The sequence below is a fragment of the Candoia aspera genome, chromosome 4, assembly GCF_035149785.1.
Source record: "Candoia aspera isolate rCanAsp1 chromosome 4, rCanAsp1.hap2, whole genome shotgun sequence".
NCBI classification, from domain to species: domain Eukaryota; kingdom Metazoa; phylum Chordata; class Lepidosauria; order Squamata; family Boidae; genus Candoia; species Candoia aspera.
In genome coordinates this window covers 85,849,172-85,873,281 of record NC_086156.1, presented here as the reverse complement: position 1 = coordinate 85,873,281, position 24,110 = coordinate 85,849,172, and the positions used below count along the sequence as shown (strand labels likewise).

The 24,110-nt window shown below is 43.3% G+C and overlaps 1 protein-coding gene across 4 annotated transcripts; it reads left to right on the top strand.

Moving 5' to 3' along the window:
• The first annotated feature begins 1,330 nt into the window (after positions 1-1,330).
• Positions 1,331-22,511, top strand: SCAF1 (SR-related CTD associated factor 1). 4 transcript variants are annotated; one of them, XM_063300881.1, is made up of 11 exons: positions 1,331-1,430; positions 4,548-4,702; positions 8,888-8,954; positions 9,839-9,966; positions 10,333-10,451; positions 13,137-13,249; positions 13,958-17,173; positions 18,460-18,542; positions 20,523-20,807; positions 21,515-21,643; positions 21,761-22,511. In XM_063300881.1, exons 2-11 carry the CDS (start codon positions 4,568-4,570, stop codon positions 21,935-21,937), a joined length of 4,452 nt encoding a protein of 1,483 aa, XP_063156951.1. In that variant the 5' UTR covers positions 1,331-1,430; positions 4,548-4,567; the 3' UTR covers positions 21,938-22,511. The 4 variants fall into 4 exon arrangements, with proteins under 4 accessions (XP_063156951.1, XP_063156952.1, XP_063156950.1 ...); XM_063300882.1 differs by having other exon boundaries at positions 1,337-1,469; XM_063300880.1 differs by lacking the exon at positions 1,331-1,430 and adding an exon at positions 1,878-1,932.
• Positions 22,512-24,110: the final 1,599 nt, after the last annotated feature.

Sequence of the window (24,110 nt, the reverse complement as noted above, 5' to 3'; positions counted from 1 at the left end):
CCGATGGTATACCGACATATCTCTGGTTGTACTGATCCATTTAGTTTTCACGGCAAGAATACTGGGGTGGGTTGCCATTACCTTCCCCAGGGATCGCATTTAGTCTGACCTCTCTGTCATGACCTTCCCGTCTTGGGTGGCCCTTCACAGTTTAGCTCATGGCATCATTGAGGTGCTCAAGCTCCAGCACCACGACAAGGTAATGATCCTTTGCTGAAGAAATCATGGTTAGGGTAACAGTAATGGGTAACTCAATCACAGTTTTAATTTTGCCTTAGTTTGTAAACCACAGTTTATGATTTCGTAGAAACACAGTGCTTGTACAAAACACATGAACATTTAACTTTTTAAATTTCTAAATATGGGTTACTTGCCCTACATTAGCATATAAAGGAAGGTTTTGTACCAGTCAGGGTGAAAGGATTTATTGGAGTTGGCTTTGACCTACAATCTGGTGGCTGACTTGAGTGAGTGGATGTGGGGAACACTCAGACTGTACCTTTAAAAGTTCATTATTCAAAGCTTTATTTTAATATTCAAATTTTCAATATTATTGAAACATAATCCCTCCTTGTGGGGGGAGATGGGCGAGCATAAAAAATTGATAAATAAATAAATAAATAAAAAATTCTTCAGATGTCTGGAGAAGTACCTGTTCAGTTCCTAGCTGCCCCAAGTCTTCACATTTGTTAGAATCCTTTAAACAAAAAAGTACTGTGCTAACTTAAATTTTGGCTTTTGGGGGAATACTGTAGATACATTCCTTGCAAGATACTGCAAAAAAAAAATATATAGAACGATAGAAAACCAACTGGTGAAGTTTGTAATTTTATCCACTTCGATAGAATTGCTTTATGCCACGGCTAGTAAGGGATACCTAAAAAGAGAGGAGTTGCGGCTTTTGATGTGTGCGTGAACCCTGATGCAGCTTCTGACTTTTTTTTATAACCAACAGGGGAAGCGATAAGAAGCGCTGCTAAAGAGAGAGCGACTGTGCACGTGTACGCCTACGTATGACCCTCTCTCACCCCGCATATGGCGGAGTCTATCAATTGTTACAGGCAATTAGATCGCCTGCGAGCGAACCATTTAAGACCGTAACCCTTTAGTCTCGCATGGCATTCCGGGATCGGTCGTTCTCGTACGGACCCATCCGTAGCATATCCGGTACTACATCTCCCATCATACCGTGTGCTCTACTTCCAAGCCGATTCGAGGAACTCTGGTAGTTATAGTACGCTTCCTCCGTGTTTGCTAAAAAACCATGTCAATCGCAACTACATCTCCCAGAATGCTCGTCAGCCTCCCTTGCTCCGCCCTTCTCGGTCACCCTCCCCGCACTAAGGCTGAAAGGAGTAAAATGGCTGCCACAGAGGCCGGGCCCGGACGCTTTCGACGGCGGTGGCCGCGCCTCCTGGTTTTGTGCTGAGGTGGGCGGGTGGAAGGGCCTAGCTTCCCGGTGGAGCGGGGTAATTATGGAATGGGCTTGGGAGGCGTGTTGGGGGAAGAGCAGATATTGTGATCGGAGTTGGGGGTGTAGAAAGCGTCACTGTAGGAAAGGGAGATATTAGGTGTACGCAATGCAGGGGCGAGCACTAAAAAGATGGGTGTGGGTCATTTTGAGGTGACGTAAGAGAAGGTTGTGGGGCGAGCCCGTTAGCCGCTAGGGGGGGGGAGGCAAAGAAAGGTGGGGGGAAAGGTAGGACCGATCAGAGGTCTCACCTCGAAGTGGAGGCAATGCACATAGTAAGAGGGAGGAGAAGCCCTTGGTGGGCTCCCTGAGTCACCGGGTCTCTCGCTTGGAAGTGTGGAGGGGAAGGAAATGGTAGATGGAGCGTGAGGTTGGTGTTGATGGAATTTGGGGTTGCATATCTCAGGGACAGCTCCCGTTGATCAGGTCACCGTTTATCCGGGAAAAAGAGGACATGGAAGGTGTGCACACTCTTATTTTTGTGGTATGTGTTTAGGTATGGAGGACATGTTGGACTTTGGGGCCTACTAGTCTGAAGGAGGTGGGGGGATGCTTTAGTGTCTCTTGGGGACACAGAATGAGGATTTGATTGGGAGCAGGGACTGGTAACCCAGTAGCCTCCAGGTTTATAGAAGCTCTAGTTCGAAAAATCTAGAGGAAACCAAGTCACTGGTCTATGGTTGAATAACTTTTGGCAAAATTCTTGCTGTGGCATTTGTGCAGGGCAGTGACTGTGGCAGGAAGGGGATTAATTGAGGTTAGGACACAATATGGCCACAGGAGAGAGTAATAATGCAAATACTGAGCATAGGAGGCTGCTTTACAGAAACCAGACTGTTTAGTCTGTATGATTTACTCTGACTGGCAGAAGTTTTCAGGCCCTCAGCAGCCCATCATCTACCATCATTTTACCTAGATAAGCATGAGATTAAGTAAAGGATCTTCTTTATGCAAAATGTATGTTTTATTACAGTTAAGCTTTGTAACAATAACATAAATTATATAATAAGAGGTCAAAGAGTTGAGGTGCAAAGATACTTCTGATGTCTGAGAGTAGTATAGCACAGGAGGTTGAGTGGGGATAAAATGAAGTGTCAAATGACTGATAACTAAAAATTGGCATGTTGAAGGTGATTGGAAAGCCTAATATGCTGATCAATATATAGTATTGTTAATAGGGGAAGGAGAGTCATAGGGTTGGAATGACATGTTTAGAACAAAGTGAGATCAGAATGTTGGAATTCCAGATAAGCATTGAATAGAATGGGCAGATTTGTGTGTGGTTTTAATGTGAAATGCAGAAGGTGCAAAGTGGAGGGGCAGGCTTTGGAATGGGTAAAGGCTAGTAGGAAACTTTTCTTGGAGGATCTTAAGGAAATACTAGAGAGCAATGCTGGAATGAATTTTTAGAAATAAAGTAACTGTAAATTAAGGGGTTGGATGGTTGATCTGTTATGTAGATAAAATAAACATTGAGTGTTTGAAGCTTCTTATGTAGACCCTTCTTATGTAGACCGTCTCTCTTAGGATGAAAGTCTAGAGAAGGTCTGTACACATCTGCCAAACAATTGGTTCAGTAAAAATAAAGAATTGAGAAATAATAAACCTAATTGGAGCTAGTATATTCTCATCTCATTAAAGGAGAGAAAATTAGGTCTTAAATATCTTCATAATTCAGAGAATCAAGAAGAGGAACTTTTTGCTCTCTTAGTTTTCAATTTTGAAGCCTGTCTTCCACCAGTGATACCACCACTACTTGGGCTTCACTTCCATAACTTTCAGGAGACTTTCTGACTATGCCCTTGGCTCTTGATGTTCATTTTTCCAGAGATACCTTTTAAAAGGGCAACGGACCAAGCCTTGAGAAAATAATTGGGGAGAGAGATGGATAAATGTTGGGAAGATAAGGGCAATTGCAGGATTTATAAAAAAATAGAGAAAGCAGTTTTTCATAAAAGAGTTGTTCAGCAGAGGAAAATAAATGATGGATGGATAGTTACAATAGGAAAGGATTAGTAGCTTCAGGCATAGATGTTAGGGTGTGAAAAATTAATCACTTAAGGGATCATGAACATTGAGATCTAACCTAACTGCTTATAGAGTTAAAGCTTTTCCCTTAATGAATTTTTTCAAGCATTTTTTATTTATTAATTGGCTGTTTAATCAGTTGTGTTCTAGCAGCTTATCATGACTGATCAGATTCAAGGCACTTGCTGTATATTGTACCAAGAATCTCCCTTGAGATCTTGTCTCAGTAGACTCATATACAAGGCAATGGTGTACTTTCTTTACTCATTATGGCAAGGGTACACAACTTCTGTTGTCTTAAGGACCATCCAAACTTCGCATGGAGTGGTGAGGGCCATACTTCAGAGGTGGGTATGGCTGGTGTTTGTTTTGGGAGGGTAGTTCAGGAGGTGGTGCAATGGCCTTAAACCAAGTCTTTAAGTCACTCATTTTGTTCCTTAAAATGGCTCCCCTCCCCCCTCCCCCACACGGGTGCAGAAAGGGCCAAAGTTTTTTGCCCCACTCATTCTGGGGAATTGTGGGACCACAGATTGAATAGTAGAGGGCCACTCTTTTTTTTTTCCCCCCATATGTTCCTGCATTACAGAACTAGGCCTTGTATATAAACAAGTACGTAGTTTTCCTGCTTTGGCTGAGTCTGAAATTATTATCTGGTTTAAAGTTGCTGATTGTAGATGAGGTAAATGTTTGATATTCTTTCTTGGCAATTTTTATCTGCTTTGTTTGGGAAACAATTAGAAATACCTAATTAGGAACATTCACATGATTTTTTTTAAAGGGAGCCAATAACTATTTTATAATTTCATTCTCCTTACTGCTTCCATATTTATGAGTGACCTAGAATCTATTTTGATTGATGGGTTTCAGGCAAGCTATTGGGGAACCTCTGGGACCTGGTAAATTCTCTGGCTTGAGGATAAGATATCTAAGGATAACTTGTGCAGAATTGGGTAGCAGCATTCCCTCAATTCTGTATAAGTAGATCTCCATCTGATACTGGAACTTAAATCTGGACTCTCATTGATATCTTGTTCCTCTCAACATCTAGGATTTGTAACTGCTGCAGACATGGAAGAGGAGAATCAGCGCTCGCCAGTCAGGGAGGGTTCTGCACGTAGTGGTGAGAAGCCGGCCAGTGAACCTTCTCTTGATTCGGATTGGGACCAATCAGGCACCTTCTGTGCTGGCCACGTTATCATTTTGGTAATGGCTGCTCTATTTATCAAGGAATTATGGGGTAGCATGATGGACAGGATGTTCCTTACGCGTGCAGCACAAAAACTCATGGCCACAGGGAAATGGGGCAGAAGAAACTGATCCATTTAGGACAGTCCCTGGAGAGTGGCTTTGTTTAAAATTAATTTGTGGTGCCACTGGGACAGATGACATAATGTCCTTTATATTCTGTGGTCTCAGGCCTTTCTTTCAAATTCTCTACTAAACATGGCTATTCCTTGTACTGTTGGTCTAAATCAGTGTTTCTCAGCCGTAGCAACTTGAAGATGTCTGGACTTTGACTCCCAGAATTCTTAAATTCTTTAAGACATTTTAAAGTTGCTAAGGTTGAGAAACACTAGTCTAAATGGTATCTGGGAATCAGTGCAAACAACTTAATTTTTAAAACATTTCTTCCTTAGTTTGTGACAGAGTTAGGGTTAGGTATTCTAGCACTGGAAATGCAGCAAACTACTAAACTAGTAAATGCTAAACCATGACAGTTGGAATGCTACCAAATCCCTTTGTGATTAAAAGCTCTTATGAAGTCTATGCATCATCTTTCATTTTTTTGCAAATTAAAAGACTAACTTTCCATTTGAAAACTAGCAACAACTGAACTTGATAAGATCCTTTAGAAGCAGCTGGAGTTTGGCACCAGGAGGCATATTTTGTCCTTTTTAGCATTGCTATTACAGCAGCAGGAATACCCCAATAGTACTTTTTAAGCCTCCTTAAAATTAGAAAGCAAACATCAAATTGTACAAATTTTTAGGAAAAGAAGGATCTTATGCTTCTTGAGTATCTCAAAGCTTAAGAAGACTTATTTGAACCTAAGATTTTAAAGGAATCAGAGCAAGATGAGACTTGCTTGCTGGATAGTATTGCATCAAATGCAATTGTTAATGAATATTAAACAGTTTATCACATGCAACATCTAGCATGTTGCCTAAATTATCCAAAATGGAACAGATCTAGAGTTACTCATTTAAAATCCATTGAAACAATTGGAATTATAAGTTAGTCATGCTAGCTGAAACCTCAGTGATTTCAGTTGGCTTTCTCTCTAAATTTGATTGAGTCTTGATCCAGTCCAGTACATTATAAATAGGTAGAAATTTTTCCCTGTTTCTATTCTATTATATTAAATAGCTAGAATCACAAGAATCTAAAAGCTAAAGCAGAGGATATGGGGGTGTGCATGGATAGATAGATGGATAGGGTGGCTGCTCTTTATTTTCCTTTTCCTGAAAGCAGAGGTTGAAGGTATTTAAAGCAGGAATAGAGTTTCAGGAGCTATCAAGGACACTTTCAGTTCCCAAAGTATTATGTTGTTTTTGACCATGTACTTATTAAATGTGTGTGCTGCTGAATCCATTCAGTCTGATGACTGCTTACAGTGTCCATGATAAATTAAACAGTAAAACATTAAATAATTCCTAAAATTATAACAACAGTTCTACAGTTTAATTTACAAGATGACATGACCATTGAAGGGCATCCTGATAACTCAGAAAGAGTTAAAATGTCCAAAATGCTAATTTTCAAAAAGAACTGGTCACCTTGACAGCCAATTTGATTCCAAAAGGAAGCTGTTCCATAGTGTTGCTGCTGTGTCTGAGAAACATTACTGCTTAGTTTCACCTCCCCATCAGTTGGATTTTCATTAGGTAATCTTGAGAATAGTAATATATAAGTTGAATGTGTGATTAGATCTGTAGAATTCAAAAAGGTTTTATGAACAGTCTTCTAAGAGTTCCAGCAAAAGCTGATAGCAGTGTCATTGTTTCCATTGTATCCTGGTATCACAACCCTCATTCTTTCTCTAAGGTAGGTTAGCTGGGAGGGATGGCCATCCATAATGTTCCAGTGACTGGATGGCAATTGGAATTTCTCCTGCTCTAGTCTTATTTTCAGCATTTGAACCACCATACCGCAGGGCAGGGTCTTTCTGAATGTTTTATAATAATGACATTCTTAAATGTTTAAGTGATTTCATCACTAGTTAGATTTTATTGAAATAAGTGTGAATAATAAAATGTATAGAATTCCAACATGGCACTTCCCCAAGATAATTTTAAAAGAGGCATAAAATTGTGCAGCTTTCAATGTGTTGGGTTCCAACTCCCAGAAACCCTTGCCAGAAGAGCCAGTGATAGGGGATGATGGAATCTTTCATAAGAAAAAGAATGTACAGGTAACCCTCGCTTAACGACTACAATTGGGACCAGAATTTTGGTTGCTAAGTGAAGAAGTCATTAAGCGAATCCAACCTGATTTTACAACCTTTTTTGCAACAGCCATTAAGCAAATCACTTGACATTAAGTGAACCATGTGGTCATTAAGCAAATTACACAGTTCCCCATTGATTTTGCTTGCCAGAATCTGGCCAGGAAGGTAGAAAATGGTGATCATGTGGCTGCGGGACACTGTGATGGTCATAAATGTGAACCAGTTGCCAAGCACCCAACTCATGATCACATGACGGGGGGGGGGGAACACTGTGATGGTTGTAAGTGTGAGGACAGGTCACAAGTTGTTTTTTTCAGCACCATTGTAAGTCTGAACCATCACTAAATGAATGGTTGTTAAGTGAGAACTACCTGTATGGAGGGCAACACATTGCCCATCCCTGCTTTGGAAGGTGCCTACGCCTGAGAACAAGCATTTGAGTTTCTTTAATATAGTAGAAAGAACTTCCTAGGCCCACTGGGATATAGTCTGAGTATCCTGATAGATTTTTTATCTATAGTAATATATCTGTACCTAAAACATACTGAATTTGGACTAAGTTCCAAAGTGCTTGTGAAGCCATTATGGCTTTTCTGTCTCGTCTTTTGTAGTATAGTACAGCAATTCTATTACTGATGGACCTTCCAAAGCAGCATAGAATGGGCCTTTCTGATGTAGTGATAAATAATGATTTACCACTGCTTCGAAACTCTGCATATGTTCCTTATTTTTTTCCTTTGCCCTGGCTCAAGTGTGTATTTTCCTCATTTTAAAAAAAAATATAGCAACTGCCTTTTATGCAGGAAAAGAAACTTTGGAACAAAATCTCACACTGTACATTGTGTTACTTGATTGTCAGTCTCTCTCTGTCTTGCTCTCTCTTCCTCCCCCTTTTTAAAGAATTCTGTCACAATTAAAGTTGGTTAGTTTTCAGTTACCTTTTTTTAAAGATCAAAGATTATTAGAAACAGAAATGGGTACCTGGTTTCAACCATGTTATAATAAAATCATGATGTGGAGGGAATACATCTCTGAAAGACTTGCTTCCAAGGAGCTATATGTCCATGAGGTTACATTTCTTGGAAATAAACTCCATTTTAAAAATTAACTTCCAACTAAAACTTTTTAGGAACATGTAATGAATAAAATGTGTCCCCAAAGCAGCTTTCACTTTGTCTTCCGAAGAAAACAGACCATCTTTGCATATGGGGACTTGCAGGAAAAAATAAGAAAAGGAACAGCCCTGCAGTTTTGAAGCAGTCGAGTGCATCAAGTGGACTAAGACAATTATGTGTCTTGATTAGTCATGAAGCACAATTCAAAGTTAAGTCAGTAGTGTTCGGGCAGAAGATTTCTACTGCAAGTGTCATGGCTACCAGAATTCACTTTTGCTCTGAAGAGAACATACGGAATAGACTTCTGTTCAGTTGTAAAAGATCCAGGTCTGACTGAAGATAAACTAAAAAAGGAAATTTTGGATCAACCTTAGTTGCCTGGGCAAAGTTCCTATTTCCCGTAGTAACCAAATGAATGTTAATTTGCAAGTCTGGCTTTAATAGAAAAATTTATATTAGATTCTTTTTTATAACTGCTAGTAGCATCTCTTTTTTATGATGTTCCATTCCTTATAATACATATGTAAACTTCAGTTCAAGTAGTTTCTTGCAATACAGTAGCTGACGTTTTATAATTGTGTGAAGAGGAGCTTAGGGGGGGAAATGAGATTCCCAACTGATGTTACTTTTACTTAATTTTGTGAGGTGGTTGTGTATGAGGTTTGTGTCCCTTTCAGCACTTGGCTCTCACACAATTCTTCCTGTGTAGGGATGTTTGGTAATCACTATAAAAATCTGTTGGTCACATTTAACCAATCTTTTGGCAAGTGCTGCTTTTGATGTTTCACAGCAGCTGATAACTGTCTGTGTCTCCTGTCTTCACAGAAAGCTTTGCAGCAGGCTGTGGGCAGTGGCCTAGCAGGGGAACTGAAAGATCCAGCTAGTGAGAAAGGTACAAGAAACCAGGATTGGAGGGTAGTATCTGCATCAGAGTTCTCTACCTACAATATCATTAGACTCTCTATAAAAGGCCGTAGAGGTAGCGATGTCTCTTCCATAAACTGTCAGCCCCTAGAGGGAAGGCATATCTTTAAAATTAGAAATCTTTCTCAATTCCTACATTACCTTCAGATTTTTTTTTAAAATTGTTTGATTTGTATCCACATTTCTCAGTTTTCCCAGAATGCTGTCATACCTCCCAAATGCACAAATAATCAACATAGTAAATCCAGAATGCAGAACTGTGGTCCTCCAGTTGTTGCTGGACTTTCAGACTTGCAAGATTCTGTTAATGTAATTTTACAATAAAGTAGAATTAGCTTATCTGGTTGTGTTTCCTGTTTGGTCTACCTGGTAAGGCTGACATCAGTCTTGCAAGTCTGAAAGTACAATTCTCCTGCCGTCGGCTTCACAGCCCAAGAAACTAGGGAGGGTCCCTTCTGAGCCTCTTGTCCTGCCCACTATCCAGCTGCAGGCTATCCTTTCTTTTATCTGACAGTTCCCTAGGCAGCATCTCTTCACCCGTCTCCTAAGGTCTTTCCCACATGCCATTACATATGGTGATTTAAAGGTCACTGAAAAATTAGGTGTAACTAATTTGTTGTTAAGTAATCTTGGTATACATATTCTTTTAAAGAAGGCACAAAACCAAAAGGAAAATGCTTGTGCACATCTGAAGCCAGCTGATTTATAGACTATATGCAACACCAGACTCCTGTTGATATTCTTTATATGTAGGCATTATTTGGAATTGTATATCATTTTAAGTCAGATGTATTATGTCATACTGTAGTAGGTTACAAAACATACACACCTGTTTGTTGTTTTCATTTTCAGATGCAGAATGCAAGTGCACAAGTCAAAGTAAATGGTGCTGGAATTCTAGAACTGAAGGTATTGGAGGAAGTTGGCTGGGAACTGGGGACTCTGCCCTGGCCTACGATAGAAATGGCCCGATGGGTGAGGTATGTTGCGATCTCATATGATTGTTCCTATTACAGTGTAGAAAATATTGGTGAACAAGCATGCCTAACTGAAGATCTTTACAAATGCCAGTTATTGGGAATGTGTGATAGACTGCAGGTACCCACAGAGGTTTCATTTTCTAGGGAGGTTATTTATTTTAAATAGCGCACTTGTTTTTCTAGATGGGATCATTTCTTTGTGAGGAAGGCTTCATTATATGATGTACGCAGATGTTCTGTGGTGAACATAGGCTAAAATGGTGCTATCAACCTTTTTTTCATGTCCACTTCTTTTTCACCATTGAGAGGATATTGTGGGTTCTGGTCTATTTTTGTTGCTGATGATGCCAATTTCCATTCTTTCAGGTTTTTCAAGCTCCTTCTTCTGGTGTAATGCCTACCTTGGCTGGAATATTGGATTATCTGGAGTGGCCATATCATATGCCTCAGGAAGTAGAGAGCTCCATAGGTGCCCAGGCGGTTTAGTAAGTGGGAATCTTCTCAAGCCGCCATCTTGCAGGAGATAAAGCACATGATACTGTTGAAACTATCATATGGACTTCATTAACAGTTTGGAAATTCTGCTGCTTTCCAAAAGTCCCATAAAACTACCCAGAGGGCTGTAGTACCATTCAGAGGGCATTGTCTGATCAGTGGTTTTAAAATGTAATAAATTAAATTAAACATGAGAACTGTGCCATTGATGTGATGGAGCCACCTCCCCCAAACAGGTGGGCTGGAATTCTCATCGTCTCAACCAGTGGGTCCCATCTGTTTGGGGATAATGGGAGTGGTAGTCTGACACATCAGGACGGTACCAGATTGGAGAAGGCTGTGGTAGAATAACAATGCTTACCAAGTAAATTCTGAAATGTGTGTTATATAAGTCAAAGGGCCATTTTAGAATTATTTGAGTATGGTTAAGAGTAGGTTTTGAGGAAATGTAATGGCACTTAGCAACCCTGATGGTGTTCTTGAAGACCTGGATCTTCTCCTAGGCTCTGTGCTGAGGTGGTTGGAGCTGCTGCTGCGTGCATGATATTTGTTTTATTTGCCATCTGTTAATGGTTTATATAGATTGTAATTTTAGATATTCCCTTGTTTTGTGAGCCGCCCAGAATCAGCATGAGTCGGGCAGTGCCTAAATGGAACAAATAAATAATAAATAGGCCTTGGTGTGTGTTCCAGTGCATGAGTTCCTGTATTGGCAATTAGGGTTTTGAATGGACTGTGGGACTGTACCTGCTATGTTGTACTTTGAACTTAGGGAATTCAACCAAGGTTGGAAATGTACTGAAGCACCTTTTAGATATGCCCTGAGATGTATAATCAACGTTGTTCTTCAGTTGTATTATACTATTTAAAAGTCCTTTAGGGAAGATGCTCACAATTTAATGCCTTCCATATGTTTTGGACTGCAAATTCCAGAGTTTCTAACTGTTGGGTAGGCTGGCATTTGCTTATGGGAATTACAGCTTGAAACATCTAGGTTGTTTCTCTTCCCTTTAAGGTGTTGATCCTGATTAGTTTAAGAATCTGAGTATTATGTCTGCTTCTGATGAGCCCTCTGATGAGGAAGCTTTGATACTTTTTTAGAATCAAGATTTGCAGGAGATGGTGGCATCCTAGTAGCTGCTGGGGAAGTTCTCAAGGCAACTGCTTTTGAAGAGGACATAGCTGGAGATGTTGATTTGCTGGAATGACTCTCCTGTGTTATTATGGAAAGTAATTTAGGGTTGCTTGCCTTTGGTTTTTGTGACCATAGTCTTTATAAATCACTCTTAAGTAATTAGAGTAGCTGATCTAACACTAGCTAGAGGAAAAGCCAAGAGAAGCTAGTTAGAACATCTGAGATCAGGACCCTCTTACAGTTAGAGCACCCTGTTCTTTGTAACCAGTTCTTGTTTTCTGTTTGGTGGCAAAAGTGTGATCTAAAGCAGTGTTTTTCAAACTTGGCATCTTTAAGGTGTGTGGACTTCAGCTCCCATGCTGGCTGGGGAATTCTGGGAGTTGAAGTCCCCACATCTTAAAGATGCCAAGTTTGAAAAACACTGATCTAAAGGGAGAATAAGGAGGAGGCAGTCACAAGTCCTGATACACAGATCTGAATTTCACAAGATGCTCAGACAGGGAAGAACCTCTGTTGCAAGCAACACAAGGGAAGCTGGAAGGCTGACATAAATCTGCAAATCAGGTATTGCCTTATTACTCTGCTGGTGAAGTTCTGATTCTGCCGCTCTTGACTTCAGGTGCTCATTGTCTCTTCACTCCAGCAGCCTCAGTTGCCTCTTGCTTTCTTGGATCTGAAGGAGTGGCAGATTCCAGCCAATTGAGAGAGCCAGTTTGGTCTAGTGGTTAAGGCAACGGGCTAGAAACCAGGAGACTGCGTTCTAGTCCCACCTGAGGCATGAAAGCTGGCTGGGCAACCTTGGCCAGTCCCTCTCTCTCAGCCCAACTCACCTGACAGGGTTGTTGTTGTGGGGAAAGGAGGAGGAGGAAGGAGTATTAGGTATGTTCCCCATCTTGAGTTATTTATAAAAAATAATAAAGTGGGATAGTAAATATATAAATAAAAAAATTGATATCTCTAGCTGTGTCCTATTTAGGAGGAATGTTCCAGGATGCTCTTGGCTGCAAATCCTGATCCTGAAGAGGTACCAAATCCTCATCAGAGGCAGATATGATGGGGGAAGGAGCCAGTTCTTAAGTATACAAGGTCAAAATACCTGAATTGTGCTTTCGCATCTGTAGAAGTCAGTGGAGATGCCAGGTTGCTGGACTGATAAAAGCGGCTGTCTTAGTCTAAGTCCATTGTTAAAGGCAGCTCTTCACTACCGCATCAGTGAGATGACAAAGATGTGGATGATGGCTATGAAATCGGCACAAGAGAAACAAAAGAAGTTGCAGCTTTTAAAGCCAGCAGCTGTAAATTGATTTCAGCTCTCTGATTTATAAAACGTAGAAAATGCTGCCCTTGCTTACTTTGTGCAGAGTAATTTATACGTTCCTGTTTGCAGCCCTGACACTATGGAACTAAGGATTCTCTGTGTGCTACGATCCTTTGTTATAGAGGTTTCTACCTTTTAAAGCTTAAGGATTAAACATGGGCTCTCTGACAAGACAAATGGAATCAATATCCTAATTTTCTCTGAATGTCTGTTTCTCAACAGTGGGGATGAAGATATAGAAGAAGTGGAGCTGGTGGCTGAAGTGCGGCTGGGGGATGTTGGAGCTCTCTCAGGCATCTCTAGAAGAAACCTGTCCTGGAGGATGCAGAAGGCTGGTGTGTGGGTGTGCCTGTGTGTGCATATGAAAATGAGGAGGAGGGTAGGAATATGGACAAAAAAATCCTCTCTGTTTCCTAGTGGACCCCAGAGAGGGATTCTGGCAGAGATCCTTCAAGTCTTGTGTCCCTGCTCCCCACTTACACCTCACTGATGTGGAGCCAGCAGTTATATATTATGGCCAGGAAAATTGGGCTGGCAAGTCTAGCAGTGAGATACAGAACGTGTTACTTTTTATTAGGGTAAATATAGACATAGGTCCCTTTCCCCAATTCAGAACTGTATATGTTTTGATATAGGAAGCTGAATTTTCAAGTACATCAGCCCAGTTTTTTTCTTTTACATGGGAAATTTTCCAAAAATATTCAAGAGATGTCCTGCCTCTGGTCCTTCTGCTTTGCCAGCCTAGAATTGGAAGCTTCTTCCACTGATCAGAGGCTCTGCAGTAACACCAGGTCCTGTGGCTGGTGAACCCAAGAACCAGTTTGTCATAAATGAGATTTGAGCTTTCATGTTTAGGAGCAGCTCGTTTGATGGACTGATAGACCACAATAACCTTTGCCAATGTGGTGCCCTTCAGCTATGTTAGACTTAATAGAGTAGTGTTTGAGAAACAAGTTATAAGAGTTTCTTTCTCTTTGTAGAGCGCAGATTTCTTTTAAAAATGGTTTTGGTGCATTTCTGATAACTTCATTTGCTTTTCACAGCCTGTCTTGGACCATCTTCCCCCTGCAGGAGAGGAAGCAGAGCCTGCCAAATTGGCCACCCCTCTGTTTCAGAGCAGCCCTATGCTCTAGACCCACATAGAACTCTGCCTGTAACCGACCGGGCTACTTGGACTTCTGTTTTAGAAAGAAACGAGGTTTTGCAGTCCCCTAAAGCAGACAGGACTTCTCCTTCACCTTGTTTGGCCATGACTTTGGGAATTGGCATGGGGGTCTCCACTGGGGGGCAACAGCGTCCGCAGAGTGCTGCTGGTCGAGAGCCTGAATCTCAGCAACGGTCCCAGCCACCACCTGGTAACTCCCTGGATAAGGCCGATTCCAGCACCTCATCTTCATCCTCTTGCTCTTCGTCCTCTTCTTCCATGTCCCGCCATCAGGGCCTGCCTGGTGAAGGTGGTGGCTCTTCAAATCCCTGCCCCCCCATGCACTCCCCAGATTTAGATATTTATGATCCTTTCCACCCGACTGATGAAGACAACCTCAATGGTGATTTTGGCTTTGGGGATTCCCCCCACAAAGAAGCAGAAGGTGGGCGGCATGACCAGAAATATGATCCTTTTGACCCCACAGGCTCCAACCCCAGCTCCTCTGTTAGTACCCCTTCACCTGAGGAGGATGACGATGATGAGGATGAAGATGAGGACCGTGACCAGCATCCCCCTGATATGTCACATAGCATCAGCCGCATTTCAGAAACACTGGCTGGGATCTATGATGAAAACAGCTTGAGCCAAGATTTCCCTAGCTCAGATAAAGGACAAGAAGATTCAGAACCAGAAGCAGAGCCTAGCAGGGATTATGAGATTGAGGCAACGTGCCCTGCTGAGACCCCTGAGGGCAAAGGGCCTCCTGGTGCTGATTCCACCCTGCCTGAGGAGCTTCCCTCAGATCAGGCAGAATCTAAAGCTCCAGAACCATGCCGCCGGGTATTCGTGGTGGACTTGGCTCCCAAAGGGCGCTTGGATGCTGAAGCCAAGACCCCGCTGGAAGGGAAGGTGTCCTTAGAGGTAGTGACTGTTGGAAATGCTAAACTGAGGGGTGGAGAGAAAATGTCAAAAGGAGGTGGACATCCTCGGGCTGGGCGCCGATCATCGGTGGAATGGGATGGAAGTGGTGGCGGGGAATCAGAAATTGAAGAAGGCGAGATTGTCCAACCAGAGGATGAGCGGTATAGTCCCATTCGATTGTTCCGAAGTAGATGCCGGCCAGCTGAGCAACGAACTCTCCGGGTGGTGGAAGGAGATGATTTCCTATCGCTGCATGCAGACTCCGATGAGGAAGGAGCCTTACAGATTGACTTTAGTGAAACCCAGCCGGATCCACGTTGGAAAGGTGTGGACTTGAGGCGAAAGATCCTGACCCAGCGACGAGAACGCTACCATCAAGCCCCATCACCACTGCCTCCTCCACCACCTCCACCTGCCCCCAAACGCCCTGCCTCCAAAGCTCACTCTGGTTCTAGCTCTGGTTCATGTAAGAAATCAAAAAGAGAACGCAAAAGATCACGAGAACGCAAGGCATCAAAACCCAAGGAGACATATGGCTCTTCCTGGAACCCAAAGAAGAAATCAAAATCACGCTCAAAATCCAAGGAGCGTCGACATTCACACCACAGGGCCTCGAGGTCCCACTCACATCACCGAACCTCTCGCTCCTGGTCCCCTTCAATTAGCACCAGCTTGTCTGCAGTTGGATCCTCACATACTTCAGCTGAGCGACACAAAAGTGGGCGATCTAAGTCAAAGGAGAAACGCCGTGGCCATCGATCTCGGTCACGCAGCAGCAGCCGTGCTCATCGCAGTAGGCACAAAGACAAACATCGTGGGGATGGTGGCAGAAAGAAGAAGAAACGATCTCAGTCTCGCTCACGTGAGAAGCATCTCTCCCGTCGGTTATCTAAGGACAAAGAGCGAGAGGTCCACCTTCTAGAGGAGCCCAAGCCTGAGAAAGCCTTGATGGAGCGGCGGAGAGATGCTAGAACTGTGGTGCCACCTTCAATCCAGGATCTCAATGACAATGACCTCTTCACCATCAAGAGGACCATTACAGTCAACCAGCAGGAGAAAATGGAGGGGATTTTGGAAACACCAGAGAGAGCTAAGAGGGAGGTACTTTATGATTCTGAGGGCATGAGCTTTGATGCTTGCTTCTCAGACCGTGAGCCTGTCGAGGACTCCAAATCTAGTGCGGTGCGGCTAAATCCTAAGGAGGATGCAGTTCCATCCCGCAAAGATAAAAGGCCTGAGGAGGACACCAAACAAAAGGTATCCAAGGAAAAAGAACGCAAGAGGGCCTATCTGGAGGACCGCCCTGGGACCCGGGATAAGTACAAAAAAAAACTGAAGGAGGGACCTCCTACTTCTGAGCAGCAAGAACTACCCAAGATAGAAAAAAAGGCCCGGCCTGACAGGGACAAAACAGGGAAAAAAATCAAAGCTGGAAGCCACAAAGAGAGTAGCAAGCTGGGCTCAGGTCGGAAAGTGAAGCTCCAGTCCAAGGTGGCTGTATTGATCCGGGAAGGGGTGAGCAGTACCACGTCAGTCAAGGAGATGGGTTCTATTGGTGTGAAGTTCAGCCGTGACAAGGAGAGCCGCTCACCCTTCCTCAAGTCAGAGGAGAAGGTGTTGATGGTTGGGGCATCAGCAGCGGGCCAAGGTGAAATGACTGATGTCAAAGAACCAGGCTTCAAGCCCAAGAAAGTCAAAGGGCTGAAAGCCAAAATGGGTGTGAAGAAACTGAAGGGTATCAAACCAAAGGGTGCCTCAGAGCCCAAGAAAAAGAAGAAACTCAAAGTGAAGACTGGGCTGAAGAAATCCAAAGCTGATAGCTGCAGTCAGGGTGCAAGCAGCCCTTTGAGGGTCAAGGAGGAGCCCTCATGGTCTGGTTCAGAGAAGTCGGGGGGCACAGCCAAGCCACCAAGTCCTCAGCCATTGGCCCCAGGCCAGGAACTCACACCTGATTCCCAGACAGTGGACAGCAGCTGTAAGACACCCGACGTCTCCTTCCTTCCTGAGGACCCCCCTGTTGAGCAACCCAGGGTACCAGTTGACGAGCCAGAAGCAGACAGTTTGTCTGAGCCCAAAGAGGAGCAGCCACTGCAGCAGCCAGCCCATCCTCCCCGAAGTTTGCCCCAACCCCCTGCTCCCATGTCATGGAATCTGCAGGGGGGAGTAGACTGCACTAGTGGTGTATTGGCATGTAGGTATCACAATGGCGGCCAGTGTGTGTGTTGGGGGGAGATCCCAGTATGTGTGGGGGTTTGGGGGGAGATCCCAGGTTATTGGTAGGTATGGTTACAGTATGGCTCTGCAAATCTCCAGCCAAATTAGGTGTTCCAAAAACAACATTCCTTCTTTTTAAAAAGGATTTTTATATTGCAAGTTTGTTTAGATTTCTGCTCAGAGATTGTGAGCAGCCTGATTGATTAAATCCAGTTGAGGCTCAAATATTTGTTGCTCCACCATCAGCTCTTGATTCTGGCCAAGTATGTTCTGCTGTCTGGAAAACCCCTGAAACAAAAAACTTAGGAATCTGCACTGGGAACCCAGTCAGCAACATGAGTTGCAAAAACAAGCAGGAGAAGGAAGAGAAAGTTGCTAAGTGCTTCGTATTTCCTCTTACCAGAAGTTCCAGATCCTTTATAATACTTTTTGGGTATTGAGGGCCCTTTTCAGAAAGTAGCTTTGATAGTCATCAGTGTAGAAATGGAGAGTGCTGAGCTCTTCCGGTGAGAACTGACATAAGAAATAGGTGATTTTTTGTTTGCAGAATAGGATGATCATTATTAAAGTATAACTCCTTGTGATGTATGATATTCAGTGGATCTCCCAATATACTTGGTGGTATCTTGAAACCTGCTGGATGTGGTTGACAGACTGAGCAGTCATATGGGGAAGAGGGTGGTTAATAGGGATGTGCACTTTGAATGCAAAGATGGTGTGAGCATTGGTAGCTCAATTGCGAGCACCTCTTTAAAAACTTGCACCTTTTCCTGGGCTCATATGGTATTTGCATAATCCCCCCAAATATATGTGAGTTAAGGAAGCACCCCCATGCCTCCTCCAAAGCCACTTCTTACACGTTGTTGGTGTCTCTTTAATTTGGGCATGTATTTTCTTGGGAACATGCAGCTAATGTGAGCTTATGAAAAGATAATAGATTTTTAAATAAAAAATCACATGCCAATAGGTGTAGTGTGCATGCTCTTCCTGCTCCAAAGCATCTTTTTGGCTTTGGATCCAAAGCACTGTACATCCTTAGTCTTTAATCTTTACCAGTTACAAATCTCTCATTCTTGCTTTTCAAGCTGAGGATAGGTCAAGTCAAAGCATAGAGTCCGAGATGTGGTGTTTGTAGCAATGTCCTGCAATGGGTGCGGCCTGAATTGTAAAATGTAGTCTGAGATTGGACATCAGGTGCTTAATTATCTATTTCCCACTTCCAAGCTTTGGAGCCTTTGTCTAAGACTCTTGTTTTTTACTTAGTGACTGCCCTCCTCTTCAAGATGGAAGAGGCCAATCTTGCAAGCCGGGCAAAAGCCCAGGAGCTTATTCAAGCAACCAATCAGGTAATGAAACAAATTCTGAGGATTTAGATAACTGGGGATGAGTGGCTTGGTTGCAAAATGCATTCACAGCAGCTGGAGTTTTTTGGCTTTCAAATTCATTGAAAGATCAGGTTCCAGTGGCTCTCCTTGAAAGTTTGATGAGGTTTCTAGAACGTATTTTGTTCTACAATTTAAGCTGTAATATTAATATGGTTGCTGATGGTTGGAGGTTTCATCAGAAATTGCTGTGCTGATAACCTTGACAAAAAATGGGTGCAAGATTCCCAAGGATTTGTGAACTTATCTTGGAACACAGACAAGGCTGGCACATATTGTGAGGCGAGGTGGGGGGGGGTGCGTTCAAAGCCCAGAACGCTGTGTGCTTCATTTCCCTGTGCAAGCAAGACCTGCTGTCTGACACCAAAGTTGGCATCCTGAGAATTGCAGTATATCTGGTTACTTTATTTTACATTTAATGTTTTTTTTCCTGGTTCTCTTGGTTGCAGGGACAAGTTTAGAAACCTATGGGTGCTTTTTCCCTTAAAGCTCACACAGAGTAGGCTTTGGCATTGTTCCACCGCTGAGGGATCATTGCTGCTTTTATTCTAGAGTAACAGTTTCCCTCACTTCCTAAGCTGGCCACATAACTGACCTCCATAGCTTCATGTGTCTTCTGAAACTTAAAGCTTCTATGTGATTTGAAAAATCTTCCTTTTGAAACTAACACACATGCAAACAATTAGATCAATATAGGTAGTCCTCAACTTATGACCACAATTGGGACCGGAATTTCCAACGTAAGACCACATTGCGGTCACAAGTCGAGTCACTACATGACCGGATCTGATTTTACGATCATTTTTACAGCAGTCATTAAGCGAATCCAGCTTTCCCAATGGGCGTTTTTTGCTGGAAAACTGCAAAAAAACATTGCAAAACACGATCACGTGACCGCGGGATGCTGCAACTGGTTGTAAATGCGAGCTGGTTGCAGAGCACCTGAAATGCAATCATGTGACTGCAGGGGGAGTTTTGCGACTCTTGGAAGTGCTTTACAGGCCTTAAAGCACCTGTTCCGAGGCCATCGTTACTTTGGACCATCGTTAAATGAATGGTCGTAAGTCAAGGACTACCTGTAAACTATTTTAAAACCTAATAAATACACTATTGAACTAGCCTTCCACAGCTTGGTGGCCTCCAGATGTGTTTGATCCCAACTTCCATCATTAGAGTTGTAGTCCAGTCTGTCTGCAGGATAACAACTGGAAAAGGTTGTTGCCAGATACTTTTTTACTTTGAACTGAAAGAGTATACTTCCTTTCCAGATAAACACGTGAGGGACTGGTAAATTTTGTCCAGTTGCAGAATTTCTCCTTGAAATTAAATGGCATTCTGGAGCCATCGCACAATTAAACCCTCCTTAATAGTTCTAACAGAAGTGACAAAATATCCATTTTGGATATTTTCTCTTTTCGCTCTCTCCTGAAGTCAGAATTGTGATTTTAACAGATACAGATACATGGCCACTGGAGGAATTTCCAAAATGTAAAGAGACTTAGATTTATTAAGCAACCCTAAAACATGTTACCAAGATGAGGACACATCTTCCAGCATCCTTCACCATTGGCCATACTGACAGGAGCTGCTTCAAGGACTGCTAGTTCCTCTCCCCAGCTATATCATTAAAAGGAATGTCAACCTTGCTTAATAATTCTACAATATTCAGTTGTACCCAGTAGGATCTTCTTGGGTCCCCAGAGAAGGAAATTCACAGGTTGTCATGACTTTCATATATACAGGCAAGTAGACCTATTTATCTACTAGCTTCAATTTTGAAGTAATGAGCCTTGCAGTATTCTGCTCTGGAGTATGAAACATGGAAATTAGGATTAGGGATAGGGGTAGGTTATGTCACAGTAGCCTAGCAGTGGACCAAGGATTTCATTTGTCTTCTTCCCAAGCCAAGCCATCTCAACCATGTTTTCTTCACTCTCATTCCAGATCTTGACTCACACCAAGCCCTCCGCTTCCTTAGCTCCTCCTCAGCCACCAGCACCACCCACCCATCCACCTGCCTCGCATCTGGCTGTTCCACCTGTCTCCTACCTTTTGCAAGGATCACTGCCTCTAGGAGGCTGTGGTTCAACTCCTACCACCCCTACAGGGGGGTTGCCAGGGACTTTGAGCCAGGCCTCAGCAGGTCCTCCCTCTGCTGGCATTTTTGCTTCTTCCTCTGGCACCGATTTGGGCAGTACCAGTTCTGAAGGGCGTGGAGACAGTGATAAGGTAAGGACTTTGGAGTGAGACACAGATCTTTTCACAGTTCTTGTGCAGATCGGTTAAGGACTCCGATCCCTGTGGCTAGGCTGGGGAAAAATGGACAGCTGGGCCAGTGACTGCTCTGTCACTAGAATCTGCTCCAGCAGAGGTGCCCAATGTGAGGCTTCAGGGCAACATGTCTCTCCCCTCCTTCATAGGCCTTGGCTGCAGCTTCCAGAATCCTTCTGAAAGTTGTAACTGAATTACCATTTTCGGTGTGATAGAAGGGAAAAAATATTAAATACATGGACATTAACTATGAACAGTAGTTAATTTTCAACTAAATGCAAATTAAATTATTTGTCCCAACCTCACCCATTTCTTTGTCTGGACCCTACCTACACTTGGCCTGAGAAAGGCGATGTGTCCCTGCACTAGAGAGTAAAGCCCTGCATTTGATACAGAACCTGCTGCCTCTACTGCAAGAGATCTCCTTGGGGACCATCATCCCATTATAAAACTATATCTGAAAGAGGCCAGATGGTTGCCAGAATTTGGGCTTGGGGCAAAGAAAGCCACGGCCCTGTTTTCCACCTGCTCCGCTTTTGGAACCTCGCTACCAGGGACTGGCAAACTTGGTAATCCTGGAGCTCCATCCCGCTCTGCGGCCATTTGACCTTGCCTGCTCCTCCTCCCCTGGCTTCCTCTGACTGCCTTGCCCGTGTCCCCTGCAGTATCTGAAGAAGCTTCACACCCAAGAGCGAGCAGTGGAGGAAGTCAAACTTGCCATCAAGCCCTATTACCAGAAAAAAGAGATCACCAAGGAGGAATACAAGGACATCCTACGCAAAGCCGTCCACAAGGTAAAGCAGTGGCACCATGTGGAGGGGGGGGAGGCAAGAGCAAAGGGGTGAGGGCAGTGGGGGGCAGAGTGTTATGGAAATCACTTCCTGTTCTTTTTCCTCTCCCCCTGCCTCTAGATCTGCCACAGCAAGAGTGGTGAAATCAACCCTGTCAAGGTGAATAACTTGGTGAAGGCCTATGTCCAGAGATACAAGTACTTCCGAAAACACGGACGGAAGATGGATGAAGAGCCAGGGCCCCCCAAGGAAATAGGGGGACTGGACAAATCTGGCTTGCCCATGCCCCCGCTCTGATCTCCTCTGAGGAAAGGGAGGGGAAAAATCACAGCAGCCCTTCTTTATGCAAATTGGCTTGGCTGAGCCCCCAGCCCTTTCCCCATCAGCGTGTGGGGCAAGCGGAAAGGGGGTTGGGGTGACACATTTTGTTTTGGAGGGGTGGCATTTGTAGAGTACCGTTCTCGTGCATCTGCTACCTGCCCCGGAAACCTCTCCCTTGCCTTTCCTAAACACTTTCGCAGTTTTAGCCACAAAATCAACTTGTGTTTTACTCTGTAAATACAGATGGAAGAGGATGGGGCTAATTTTCAGTTTCATCACTCTCAAGCACCCGTGATGCGATGGGTGGATGTTATTCCTCTGACACACCTAGTTTTTACTCATTTAGCATGTTTTTAATTTGATGGTTTTATCCTTGCCCTCTCTCGTCACCGGTCATGAAATGCCAGTACCATGATTGGCGTATCGATGGCAGTTTCCTGTCATCCTGGACAGGCAAACACCCCTCATGCCCTGCTTCCAGTTGTAAGTTTGTCTGTCATACTCTTTCCCACCCTGTTTCTCTTCATAAAACTGCATTTAGCCATCTAAACTGGGCCCTGTCTCCGTGATCTTTTAGCAATGTGGTTTCTATCGCTTTCTTGGGGCAGGAATCTTGATCTTGTGCTTCCTTGGCACGCAGATGGATTGCATTTGCAACTCTCATTATGAGAGGGTGATTTTTTCCCCCAAAGGATGCATTTTAATGTCTAGTGAGTAGGCACCAACTTCTCTGCGGACTGCAACTTCTCTCTTCTTTTAGAGGTGGTGTCAGCATGCTTTTTAGGTGGCAAGCACCATCACGCTATTTCATGTGAAATTGCAGGCACCAATTTTTCTTAAGTTCCAAAGTGCCAAAAATCTGATGGAGTGCTGTATGAGAATACAGCGTGCTTGTGAGGTGTTTTAATTTAAACATACTGGCCCAGACACAATGAAATCTTGACAGACCCACCCCCATTTAGCAAACTGCAGATACAATGGATCAGATTTCTGTCCAGATGTCAACCCAAAAATACGGACAAATCCAGTGCACCCAAAGTTGTCTGGATGAGAGTTAAGTTTACATTAATTTGATGCTAATTTTATAACATCTGCAGCAATTCACATCATTTGCATAATGTATTTGTGTCAATTTATATCAGTTTGAGGTAAAATCATGCAAATTGTTTAATTTGCATATACTATGAAATGATGTAAGTAACTGCAATGATGTACTCTCATATTTAACCCAACTTTGGGAGTAACAAACACTCCTTTCCCAGTTGGCCTATTAAAACGATTTTTATGTATTTGGAGGGTAAGGAAGGACCATCTTCTTGACGATGTGGGTAATGCATTGGCAATCCAGGTGTTTAGCTTTAAGCAGCACTCGGATTTGGACTCCTAGCTGTCCATGTGAATGTCATGCTAGAGCCACCTACTGTATGTTCTCCATATCAGAGAGATCTGGAGCCCAACATGTCTTTTGTGGCTGTCTTGGACTGCTCTCAGTCCCGTATCCATGGTTAGCAAAATCCTGTGTCCTTGCTTAGTCTGTAGTCCAAAGCCTGTGCTTGTCTGAAAATAGGAGTGGTTCAGAAGAAGAAGACTCAGATTGTAAACAGAAGGGAGAACAAGACCAATGAGGAAAGGTGAAAGGTAACTTGGAGAGGAATGAAGGTGGTCATGACTGCAGGGCACAACTAGACCTGTGAGATGAGAGTAGGCAAACATTAGAATTCTCAAAAGGTAAGGGCAGTTCAACAGTGGAATTCTGTTGGTTCTAGCTGGTTCTGCTCATTGGTTCTAGCTGGTTCTGCTCTTTGGAGATCATCAGACTCTGGACAGTCACTTTGGGGTTGCTGTATTTCTGATGTACCTGTTTTGAATAGGATCAACCCAATGGCCTATGAAGCCCCTTCTACCTATGGTATAAGCATTAACATACCAAAGAAATGTATCTATAGGAATTAGGGTAAACTGGCATCTGTTGAAAAAGTTAGTGTGCAGGAGGAAATGTAAGGTAGAGTGGGTTAAGAGTGTGGGGGAAACTGATGGCTTGCTTTAACTTACATCTTTGAGCCAAATGGATAAGAGAAACTAAGAATCTCAGGCAAGATTACAATAGTTTCTGAAAGGGAGGGGCAGATCTTGAGATGAGTATTGGGTA